Source organism: Mus caroli, chromosome 8, assembly GCF_900094665.2.
Source record: "Mus caroli chromosome 8, CAROLI_EIJ_v1.1, whole genome shotgun sequence".
Classification (NCBI taxonomy): Eukaryota; Metazoa; Chordata; class Mammalia; order Rodentia; family Muridae; genus Mus; species Mus caroli.
In genome coordinates, this window is record NC_034577.1 from 78,228,107 (window position 1) to 78,240,907 (window position 12,801).

At 41.6% G+C, this 12,801-nt stretch overlaps 1 protein-coding gene and 1 pseudogene across 1 annotated transcript in view; one reads left to right on the plus strand and one right to left on the minus strand.

Annotated features, from left to right (window-relative positions):
* Lonp2 (lon peptidase 2, peroxisomal) overlaps positions 1 to 12,801 on the plus strand; it is a 78,025-nt gene that overhangs the window by 33,360 nt on the left and 31,864 nt on the right. The window contains exons 9-10 of the mRNA XM_021169891.2: positions 7,299 to 7,449; positions 9,099 to 9,225. Of these exons, the coding sequence (XP_021025550.1) occupies positions 7,299 to 7,449; positions 9,099 to 9,225 (278 nt within the window). The remainder of the gene's footprint in view (positions 1 to 7,298; positions 7,450 to 9,098; positions 9,226 to 12,801) is intronic.
* On the minus strand, positions 1,352 to 2,011 carry LOC115031743 (annotated as a pseudogene).

The following is a 12,801-nucleotide window of genomic DNA, read 5'->3' on the forward strand; positions in this document are numbered from 1 at the left end:
CATTGAATCTGTAGATTGCTTTTGGCAAGATAGCCATTTTTACTATATTAATCCTGCCAATCCATGAGCATGGGAGATCTTTCCATCTTCTGAGATCTTAGATTTTTTTCTTCAGATACTCGAAGTTCTTATCATACAGATCTTTCACTTTCTTAGAGTCACACCAAGATATTTTATATTATTTGTGACCATCTTGAAGGGCGTTGTTTCCCTAATTTCTTTCTCAGCCTGTTTATCCTTTGTGTAGAGAAAGGCCACTGATTTGTTTGAGTTAATTTTATATCCAGCTTCTTCGCTGAAGTTATTTATCAGGCTTAGGAGATCCAGTTACTGTACTGAAGCTGTTTATCAGGTTTAGGAGTTCTCTGGTGGAATTTTTGGGGTCACTTATATATGCTATCATATCATCTGCAAATAGTGATATTTTGACTTCTTCCTTTCTAATTTGTATTCCTTCGATCTCCTTTTTTGTCGAATTGCTCTTCAAGTACTATATTGAATAGGTAGGGAGAGAGTGGGCAGCCTTGTCTAGTCCCGATTTTAATGAAACTTTAATTGCTTCAAGTTTCTCTCTGTTTAGTTTGATATTGGCTATAGGTTTGCTGTATATTGCTTTTATTATGTTTAGGTATGGGCCTTGAATTCNTGATCTTTCCAAGACTTTTATCATGAACGGGTGTTGGATTTTGTCAAATGCTCTCTCAGCATCTAATGAGATGATCATGTGGTTTTTATCTTTGAGTTTGTTTATATAGTGGATTACGTTGATGGATTTCGTATATTGAACCATCCCTGCATCCCTGGGATGAAGCCTACTTGATCATGATGGATGATCATTTTGATGTGTTCTTGGATTCGGTTTGTGAGAATTTTATTGAGTATTTTTGCATCAATATTCATAAGGAAAATTGGTCTGAAGTTCTCTTTCTTTGTTGGGTCTTTGTATGATTTAGATATCAGAGTAATTGTGGCTTCATAGAATGAATTGGGTAGAGTGCCTTCTGTTTCTATTTGGTGGAATAGTTTGAGGAGTATTGGAATTAGGTACTCTTTGAAGGTCTGATAGAACTCTGCACTAAACCCATCAGGTCCTGGGCTTTTTTTGGTTGGGAGACTATTAATGACTGTTTCTATTTCTTTTTGGGGGGTGGGGTGCAGCGAACTTTATTGATGGTATTCAAGAGAGTAGAGAGGGCTCCCTAAGCCCCTCCTGTTATTATGGAGGTCTGGGGTGGAAATTGTGAGGGAGATGCTCAGTGTTGGGAGCCGAGTTGGGATAGGGACTCCTCAGCAACTGAGAGCCTCTCTCTTGCTCTCAGTGTCCTTGCTGGGGTGGGTGGTCCAGGGTTTCTTACTCCTTGGAGGCCATGTAGGCCATGAGGTCCACCACCCTGTTGCTGTAGCCGTATTCATTGTCATACCAGGAAATGAGCTTGACAAAGTTGTCATTGAGAGCAATGCCAGCCCCAGCATCAAAGGTGGAAGAGTGGGAGTTGCTGTTGAAGTTGCAGAAGACAACCTGATCCTCAGTGTAGCCCAGGATGCTCTTCAGTGGGCCCTCAGATGCCTGCTTCATCACCTTCTTGATGTCATCATACTTGGCAGGTTTCTTCAGGCGACACGTCAGATCCACAATGGACACACTGGGGGTAGGAACATGGAAGGCCATGCCAGTGAGCTTCCCGTTCAGCTCTGGGATGACCTTGGCCACAGCCTTAGCAGCACCAGTGGATGTAGGGATGATTTTCTAGGCAGCCCCATGGCCATCGAACCACAGCTTTCCAGAGGGGCCATCCACAGTCTTCTGAGTGGCAGTAATGGCATGGACCGTGGTCATGAGCTCTTCCACAATGCCAAAGTTGTCATGGATGACCTTGGACAGGGGGGCTAAGCAGTTTGTGGTGCAGTATGCATTGCTGACAATCTTGAGTGAGTTGTCATATTTCTCATGGTTCACACCCATCACTAACATGGGGGCATCAGCAGAAGGGGCGAAGATGATGACCCTTTGGCTCCACCCTTCAAGTGGACCCCAGCCTTCTTCATTGTGGTGTTTTTAGAGTTGGAATTTTGTTCATGCGGCTATATTCTTTTAGGTTTGTTGAAAGATTACTTTCTTGCTTTTTCTAGAGCGTAGTTTCCCTCCTTGTGCTGGAGTTTTCCCTTTATTATCCTTTGAAGGCCTGGATTTGTGGAAAGATATTGTGTAAATTTGGTTTTGTTATGGAATACTTTGGTTTCTCCTTCTATGGTAATTGAGAGTTTTACTGGGTATAGTAGCCTGGGCTGGCATTGTGCTCTCTTAGGGTCTGTATGGCATCTGCCCAGGATCTTCTGGCTTTCATAGTCTCTGGGGAGAAGTCAGCTATAATTCTGATAGGTCTTCCTTTATATGTTATTTGACCTTTTTCTCTTACTGCTTTAATTATTCTTATTTGTTTTGTGCATTGGTTGTTTTGATTAATATGTTACAAGAGGAATTTCTTTTCTGGTCCAAACTATTTGGAGTTCTATAGGGTTCTTGTGTGGTCATGGGCATATCTTTCTTCATGTTGGGGAAGTTTTCTTCTATAATTTTGTTGAAGATATTTACTGGCCCTTTAAGTTGGAAATCTTTCTTGTCTATACCTATTATATCCTTAGGTTTGGTCTTCTCATTGTGTCCTGGATTTCTTGGATGTTTTGGGTTAGTATTTTTTTGCATTTCACATTTTCGTTGATTGTTGTGTCCATGTTTTCTATGGAATCTTATGCACCTGAGATTCTCTCTTCTATCTCTTGTATTCTGTTTGTTATGCTTGCATCTATGGCTCCTGACCTCTTTCCTAGGTTTTCTCTTTGCAGAGTTGTCTCTCTTTGTTATTTCTTTATTGTTTCTACTTCCATTTTTAGATCCTGGATTGTTTTGTTCAATTCTTTCACCTGTTTGGATGTGTTCTCCTGCATTTCTTTAAGGGAGTCAATGTCCTTCTTATAGTCCTCAATCATCATCATAAGAAGTGACTTTAGATCCATATCTTGCTCTTCTAGTGTGATGGTGTATCCAGGACTTGCCATGGTGGGAGAGTTGGGTTCTGATGATGCCAAGTAACCTTGATATCTTACCTTGCTTCTGTTTTTATGCTTGCCTCCTGCCATCTGATTATCTCAAGTGCTCTCTGCCCTCAATATATCTGATTGGAGCCTGTCCTTCCTGTAATCCCAGTTGAGTCAGAACTTCTCATAGTCCAGTTTTCTTTGGGATCCTGTGATGCTGAGATTCTGGGTGTGTCAGAGTTCTTGGCAGTCAAGCTTCCTCTGAGACCCTGAGATCCTGGTGTGACCAAGCTGCTGGGATCCTAAGATCCTGGGCGTGTTAGAGTGCCTGGAAGTGGTACCTCCTCTGGGGACCGGTGGGGCTGTCTGCTGAGTTTGAAACCAAGGTATACCAACACTGACCAGAAGTAACCTGAGCCACTGGTCTGGCAGGTTCCTGCTCCAGCTGTCCTCAGCTCCCCGCCCCACCCCCACTCCCCCCACCCAGTTCTGTTGGAACAGATGTTGTGTTCCATTCGCCAGTGATCCTAAGATCCTGGGCATTCTAGGGCGCCTGTGGGGTGACGAGTCCTCTGGAGACTGTGGGACTGCCCGCCAAGTTTGGACCCAAGGTGTCCCAGCACTGGTGCCGACTGGAAGGCACCTAAACTATTTCTTAAACTCGGTGCTTGTTAGAGTCCATTTTTATAAATATTTAAATTTTGGAAAAGCTAGTATTTTGAGATCCTATAGCTAACTTAATTATCCTGCCAAATCTGCAGGAAGCTAGATGCAAGTGTTTGTATAATGCCGTCCATAGGATACTTCTGTACTGGAGGAATGGCCTGTCACCAAGCTTAACTGATTCTCCACTGTCTTCCTCAAAGGAATATTGCTACTGGCAAACCTCTGTGGCTCCTGTTTGACCTGTAACCAGTCTATGCCTCCTTGAGGGTCCATCCCTTTTGCTCTGGGACCTGACCTTGTGTTCTCCCCCGTGGTATCTTTGGGGGGAAAACATAGTATGGGTATCTCCTTCAACTGGAAGACACAACGCTTATATACCACCACATTAGAAAGTAAATTCAGATTTCACTAACAAATGGTGGGCAAGGAGGACACCATGAGAAGGAGGGGAGTCTTAGCTGGGTCACAGTGCCTTGTCTGATCATATATGGCACAGTCTTACGGCTTTCTGGATTCTCAGTAATAAATACAAAGCTTTAAAAACAAAGCAACCAACAAGCATCTTATTTCCCAAGTTTTTCCTTTTAATGTTTTGTTCATTTTGTTTTGTGTGTGTGATGCCAGGGAGGAATTCAGAACCTTGCGAGTGCTGTACAGATTTTTGCCACTGACCACATCCCGGACCCTCTGTAGGGTTTTTTGGTTGCCATGTTAGTCCCACCTGGTATTACTGTATCAAACAGTTGCCATTGGTTGCTGGAGTAGAACTGATTGAACAAGTATTCTCTCAGGTCAAAGAGCTGTTCTAAGAACATGCCATGTGGGCTAAATACCAGCAGTTCTCCAGGGGCGAGGCTAGAGAGCTCTAATTCTGCTCTGCCCTATGGAGGGTTGCTAGGCTACAGGTTCTCACATTTTTCCTAGTTACAAAGCTGGCAGTTTCCTGGGTTTCTGTCAATTTGGGTAAGGGAGGTGGGGTTAAAACAATATTAAATACCACAGCACTTGAACCATTTGCAGGGATCCAGTGTTTTCCTGGACTATGCAGCACTCAGCTTGATCTAGATTGGAAGGGAACATCTGAGGAGATGGGTCTGGCCTTTGTTGTGAGCAGGCTGGCTTGCTGCCTTTGTGAAGACACAGCAGTTTGGAGTTCCTGGCTCTGCTTCATCCCCTTGGAGAAACCCCAAATGACTTCAGTGCTTGCTTTTGACACTTCTATTGTGGTTTATCTCTTCTTTAGATAGCATGGATCTTCAAACTACTCCTTTTCAGACATTTGTCTATGAATTCTGTTTTCAGTCCTTTCATATGTGTGCCATAGCTTCTGTGTTGTCTTCATAAAACATGGTAAAAGTATGTCCTTACATATGTGCACACATACATAAACATTTTACTTGTATGCAAAACAAGAATGGGTCATCTATTAAGGCCACCACAACAAAATACTAGTGCAGGTGACTTCTAAAAACTTGACAGCTTTGAAGGCTGGAAGTCTAAAATCGGATGTTATCAGGTTTCCTCCTAGGGCCTCTGTGGCTTTTGAAGGTCTGTCATCTGTGCACATGGATAGCTAGGGACACCCTGTTCTTAAAAAGACACCAGTTAGATGGCATGAGGACCTCACTCCTAACCTCTTGTAACCTTAATTACTTCCTATAAAAGTTCTGTGTCCAGATAATCACACTGTATGTGCCATCCCCATTAGTGTGATCAAGAGAATCCCTCACAGGCGTGCAGAGGCTTCCTTTAGTCGATTTCAGATCCAGTCAGGTTGACACCAATATTAACCATCACGCCCACTGTCTGCATTTTACAGAGAAAGAATTACTTCATCTGAACAGTCTGACAGTGTGAACCAAGAACATTTCATTAGTAGACCTTTCCTTGTACAGGTGAAAGTACTGTACTGATTTTACAATATTAGAAATTAAGTCTTAGAAAATGTGAGATTAGGATCTTCTGAGAAATGTAATCTAGATATTCGATGAGTTTCTAAAGTTCAAGGTTGTAAGTAAAGGCTTTGACTTAAAATTAACTGGTGGCTTTGTTTTTGCTTTTTAAGATTTATTTATTTTAGCGGGGCGGTGGTGGCACATGCCTTTAATCCCAGCACTTGGGAAGCAGAGGCAGGTGGATTTCTGAGTTTGAGGCCAGCCTGGTCTACAAAGTGAGTTCCAGGACAGCCAGGGCTACACAGAGAAATCCTGTCTCGAACCCTCCCCCCTCAAAAAAAAGATGTATTTATTTTATGTGAGTGTACTGCTACTCTCTTCAGACATAACAAGAGGGCATCAGATCCCATTACATGGTGGTTGTGAGCCACCATGTGGTTGCTGGGAATTGAACTCAGGACCTCTAAAAGAGCAGTCAGTTCTCTTAACCACTGAGCCATCTCTCCAGCCCTGTGGCTTTGTTTTTATGAGTTATACTTTAATGGGGGAATCAGAAGCAAGCAAAGGCTATTTTATGGTGAACTTCTGATGAATATTTTAACAAACTGAATTTGGTCTATTTGGTTTTGTTTTTTATTTTGTTACTTTATTTTCTTGAGACAGGGTTTCTCTGTGTAGCCCTGGCTGTCTGGGAACTCACTCTGTAGACCAGGCTGGCTTCAAACACAGAGATTTGTCTGTCTCTGCCTCCTGAATGCTGGGAGCTGGCCCGTGATGCATATTTAAGCCGTGCAATTTCCATTTTGAATATGTATGCCCTAGAGAGCTCTGAGTGAATATATGTTGAAGGTTTAGGACAGGTCTGAGGATTTGAGGACATGAGTGCCTGTAACCTGGAGTCCATGAGCCTGAAGATTATCTCCTTAATACAACGTTAGTCATTTTAGGAAACTAATTACTAAGGGTACCAGGGGATTGGCTCAGCTGGTAAAGATGTCTGCTGCCACCCAGACCCATGTGATGAAAGGATGAGTTACGCAAGCTGCCATCTCACCTCCGTGAGGATGGTGGGATGCACATGCACATGTCCATTCACACAAAACAAAAAGTTAAACCAAATGATTAAGGCTAATTATTAAATTAGATATTGCATCAGGTTAACCATTTTTGAGCTTCATTGGTGTTTTAAGAAGTCAGTTTCTCATTGTGTTATATAAAATATAGTAATGATTTGTATAAGTTTGTTTTATGTGGAATTCCCCTTCCAGATAAAGGATTTATAATCGACATTCAGATAATGTTTGAAGAGGAATCTACTGATTATTAATTTACCTAAGAATTTTAAAATAATCTGGCTTTTACTTTAGATTTCAGCTATGGTACCAAAAGTAAAAGTGGTTCTGCAGGGTAGGTAGCTTGTGGTCCACATGAGCTGGTGTTGAAGAGATCCGAGGACAGCTCAGCAGTGCAGGGTTCATGTCTGTGTGCTGGTATACCTTCCTGGCTTTCAGTTATTTTGACAATAGAATGTGTGGCATGTTTTTATAAAGGATTTAGAATATGAGGTGGTCAGGATTTTTTAATTATTTCTGTGTTTATCAGCTAACTATTGAACAGAAATGTCAACTTTCTGATACAGTTTATGGGTTTTAAATTGGTGTTGGAACTAAGTTTTCTTAAATGTTATTCATTCTTTCCTAGGTGTTGGATCCTGAACAAAACCATAACTTCACAGATCACTATCTAAATGTGGCCTTTGACCTTTCCCAAGTTCTTTTCATAGCTACTGCCAACACAACTGCTACTATTCCACCTGCTTTGTTGGACAGGATGGAGATCATTCAGGTTCCAGGTACTCCATTCATACGTATATAGCCCACCTTCTCCTTTGAGCATACCCTTTAAAATCAGTCATGCTGTGGACTTTCAGTTGTCCGGAAGTTAATTTGTCACTAATCTTCAAGTTCTACACAAGGGGTATAAACCATCTTTTCTGTAGAGTCAGTGTTGAACAACAAGAGTGAATTTGTTTGTTTGTACCATGACAGACTAGAGTGTGCGTTCTGGAAGACATCAGGAAAGAGCTAGCATTGATTTCATGTTCACCTGAATGTTGCCTTCAGGGATGCTAACTTCTTAGAATGTCAGATGGTCTTCTCCGAAGCAGTTCCCCAAATCATAGATGAAAAAGACTTATTTATACAAAGCCAATATCTAAAATCCTATTACAGCATCCCTCTCTATCAGGCTTTGATGGGTCTGCCTTTCTTTCTAAAAAAATATTACATAATAATTGACTCTAATATTCCACTGGATGACTCTGGCTGGCCTCACTCTCCCCAGAAAGCTCATGGTGCCTTCAGGCTGCGCTCTTCCTCTCAGAAATGATGTCAAATAGTGACACATTTGGTTGTGTTTCAACCATATCTTCTCCTCACTATAGTGTAAAAAAAAATAATACCCTTTTAAGTTATACTCAGATCCTAACCCTTTCACTTTACTTAATTTCTCAAAATTATTTTGTCTTATAAAAGATCTAACATCAATAAGTATTCACTAAGTGAAAACAGGGTAGACTCTAAATATATTCACATTTTAAATGTGATAATGTATTTTGCATTCTAAACATTTTTGTTCTTCCTAATGTTAACTGAATTTCTTAATTACCTGAAAACCTCTTTAATTAGTTTTAAAATGTGATAAGTAAAATGTTGCTTTTGTGTATTTATATGGCTAAAGTAATCCATGAGCTTCAGAAACTACAAAGGAAGGCAGCCAGTTCATGAGCTGCAGCGATGCACAGTGAGGTGATCAGAGGTGAGCGCTGTGATGCTGCCTCTTCCTTCAACAACTCTGGTCATCCTGTCCTCTAGCATGTGGATATTTTCAGGCCTCTTCTTCCTACCCAAAAGATGAGTTATCAACCCATATTTGAAGCCATTGTTTACAAGACAGAGAGGGTACATTAGATGGGATTTTTTTCTTACAGAATTTAAAGATAAAGTAAATCTGTGCTCACTGGAGCTTCTTGATCACTAAGAACATAAAGACTCTTAAATATGTTTTATGTATACATATACATATATATATACATATACATATATACTGATTTAAACTTCCTTATTCTGGTTACAGTGTTAGTTGAAATAATACTTCAGCTCATTCTAAATCTCAGATCTAATGAATCTGCATTTAATCCATTAAAGACTGTAGCAAAGGCTTGAGCGATAGTTCAGCTTAGAGCACTTGTTGCTCTCGCACATGAGCAATGTTTGGTTCTCAACACCCACATAGTGACTTACAAACATCTATAACTCCAATCCCGAGGAATACTACATCTTCTTCTGATTTCTATGGGCACCAGGCATGTGCATGGTACACAAATGCACATATACCCAAAATATTCATATACATAAAGTAAATAAATCTTAAAAACTAAAGAAAATTTGGCAGTATAGAAACCTGGTGGATACTTAGAGAAAAAGGTCTCTTCTTTTCCAGGGTACACACAGGAGGAGAAGATAGAGATCGCCCACAGGCACCTGATCCCTAAGCAGCTGGAGCAACATGGGCTGACTCCTCAGCAGATTCAGATCCCCCAGCACACCACTCTGGCCATCATTACCAGGTCAGTCTTGAAGATGGGATTTTATTTTTTTGAGATGGGCTTTTTCTGTGTAGCCCTGGCTGTCCTAGAACTCACTCTGTAGACCAGGCTGGCCTTGAACTCACTGAGATCCGCCTGCCTCTGCTTCCCAAGTGCTAGGATTAAAGGTATGTGCCACCACCACCCAGCTAAAGGTGGGATCTCTTTCTTCATGCCAGTAATTTACTGAAGGTCTGTGCACTGAAGAAACATTTAACTGGCATCTTAGAGCATGAATTCCTCAAACAGCTGAAAACATTGCTACAGCTATGATTAGCTCTGAAGAGGAGGAATTTCATAGTGAAACCATTTTGGTGAAAATGATTTTCATTGAGCAGGAACTTCTACTTTACCACAATAGCAAACGAAGGGATTAATTTAATAGTTATGAACCAAGCTCCTGAAAAATATAGAAGTGGTTTTTATGCACATGGTGGCACACACCTTTAATCTAAACACTAGGGCCAGAGGCAGGCAAACCTCTGAGTCCTAGGCCACTTCTAACTTGGTCTGCAGAACAGGTTCCAGAATAGTCAGGGCTATACAGAGAAACCTTGTCTTGGGAGAAAAGGCAAAAACAAAACACAACAACAACAAAAACCCTTAAGTCAAGCTGCTACTTTCAGACACGGTTTTTTTTCTTTTAGGTTTATCTTTTCCTTTTCTTCTCTATAAGACTTTAAAAAACAAATCCTTGAAGTTATCAATGTTGAGACTTAACACTGGAGTGAGAGAGAATGTTCTTTCCCAAGCTGCTACCAAGAACTTAAGCCTGTGACAAGTACTGCATAGGTTTTCTGAATAGAGTCTGGCAGAGCTATGTAGGAAAACCTGAACTTTTCCTTCGCTCCAACCACAAAAAACAAGTAAAGTATTACTTCATCTCATTTATAGGTCATGTGTTTGAATGAAAAATATACCCTGATAGGAATTTATGTTGGCCATAACCTTTTGCAGTTTTCCTGGCTCACTATGACAGATTGATTGCACCCTCTGAACAACATGGGTCTGCCAAGAACTCCAGCAGCCCTTTCCTAGTAACTGTTGTTTTCAAGAAATGTGAAGCTTCCCTTCATGCTTGTTGGGCCTCTCTCACTGCTTGTGATCTGTGCCAACTTTTCTCCAGGGCTATTTAGTTATATTCAGAAAGTAGGTCTAAATCAGACCCAAAAGTTTCTTTTTCTTAATTTGTTTTGACATGTACTGTGTGGATAATGCCAGAAGAAATAAATTGAATGATTAGCCAAAGTCTTCCAGCAGTGACATCACTCTGGGCTTCTAACAAGCAACTGCACCTTTATGCTAGTGTCTGAAAAGGGGGCGTGATTGAGACGACACCTGACTTGACTACTTCTGAGACTGATGCTGAAAAGTTCATTATTTGCAGTTCCCTATTACTGCCTCTTACACACTTACTATCAAAACATGAGATTGTAAAAGCTGTAGACATTAGGGGCTTTCTTGAACAGTCTTAATACTTCTAATACTTTAAGCAGAACACCACAGGTGCACTTAAGCTCCAGGCACTGAGTTACCAGATGCGGGACACACTCTCGCAGCCAAAGCTTTTCATCCTTTGCTGTGAGCTGTAGTGAAGCTGCTGTTCTTAGCCCCTCCCTCCCTCCCCTGTCAAGCTGATTGGAACCTTGTAGTTCTCGGGCAGGCGCTTACTGCACTCCCCTTCCTGGTGAGAATCCTTATTGTTGTATGTTTCACAGTTTCTGTCCTAAGAATTTAAGATACCTTACAGAGACATCTGAGGTCTCTGGAACATTTCCTTCTGAAATTAAAAGTAAATATTTTCAGGTCTACACACCATAAACAGACCTCTTCCTCAAATTAAATGTTGCTTTTCTTAATACTCCCCATGGGTTAAGGACACAGATCAGTGATAGAATGTTTACTTTATGCACATGGAGCCCTGGATTTAGTCTCTAGTGTTGCCTGCCCCTCCCCACAGACATTTCTGTTAACTTGCTTTTAAGATTTTGCCTCTCTGGTTATTTGTCTCTTGAATGAGCCCTGGAATCCTGCAGTCCTTTGTGCAGCTCCATTACTAAGCTGATGCTGAGGAAGCCACATTAGTTATTTTTTCAAATTAATTTTCTGGTTAGGATACAAAGAAATGAGTTTCTTGTGATAGTCTCATGCATGTTTATTATTATTATTTTACAATTCAGACTTTATCCCCCTCAAGGTCCACCCTCTCTCTACTCCACATTCCATACCTCCTCCCCCATCTCCAAGAGGATGTCCCCATCACCCCCATCAGACTTCCTCACTCCCTTGTGCCTCAAGTCTCTTGAGGGTTGGGTGCATCTTCTCTGACTGAGTCCAGACTCAGCAGTCCTCTGCTGTATATGTGTTGGGGGCCTCCTATCAGCTGATGTATGCTGCCTGATTGGTGGTTCAGTGTTTGATAGATCTCAGGAGTCCAGGTAAGTTGAGACTGCTGGTCTTCCTATAGGAGTGCCCTCCTCCTCAGCTTCTTCCAGCTTTTCCTTAATTCAACCAGTTAAGTTAAAATATCTGCATTTGACTCTTTCAGCTGCTTGTTGGGCCTTTTGGAGGGCAGTCATCCTAGGCTCCTGTCTGTAAGCACACCATAGCCTCAGTAATAGTGTCAGGTCTTGGAGCCTCCCCTTGAGTTGGATTCCAATTTGAGCCTGTCACTGGACCTCCTTTCCCTCAGACTCTTCTCCAGTTTTGTCCCTGTAGTTCTTTCAGACAGGAACAATTCTAGGTCAGGTCTAGGGATGGCAACCCCATCCCTCCACTTGGTGCCCTGTCTTTCTACTGGAGGTGGACTCTACAAGTTCCCTCTCTCCACTGTAGAGCATTTCATCTAAGGTTCATCCCTTTGAGTCCTGAGAGTCTCACCTCCCAGGTCTCTGGTACATTCTAGAGCTCCCCCCCACCACCACCAACAACTCCTACCTCCTAAGGTTGCCTGTTTCCAGTCTTTCTGCTGGCCTTTTATCTAAAATCAAATCTTTGGCTGTGTAACAGACACCTAAAATAAATCTGGCAGTACATTAAATACCACTTATTTCTTGGTGATATATTTAGGAGCTTACTGATCACAATTTATCAATGTAATTTGGTTCCAAGTTTATTTTTCTTGAAATAGTGCTGAAGGAATCAGAGAGACCGACTGGAGCTTGGTGACATCTGCACTCTCAGCACTGAGAAGATAAAGGTCGAGGGACTCAACAGTCATCTTCATGGGCTGTGGGCCAGCCTGGGCTATTTGGTACACTGTCACAAATGAACAAAATTTAAAACCCTCTAAAACCCAAGACAGAAATAAAACCAGAACAAAAGTCTCCAAATCATAAATCATGAAACAGACTAACGAATGGAATAGACTGACAGTTCTCAGAGCAAGAAACACATGCAGCTAATGAAGATCTAAACAGTCGTCAGCATCCTCAGACATCAGGAAATGCAAATTAAAACTGTACAGAGACTCCATCTCACCCAGTCAGAACAGCTGTCATCAGAGAAGCAACAGATGTAGGCGAGGATGTAGGGAGGCTGACAAGAAACGCTGTATGT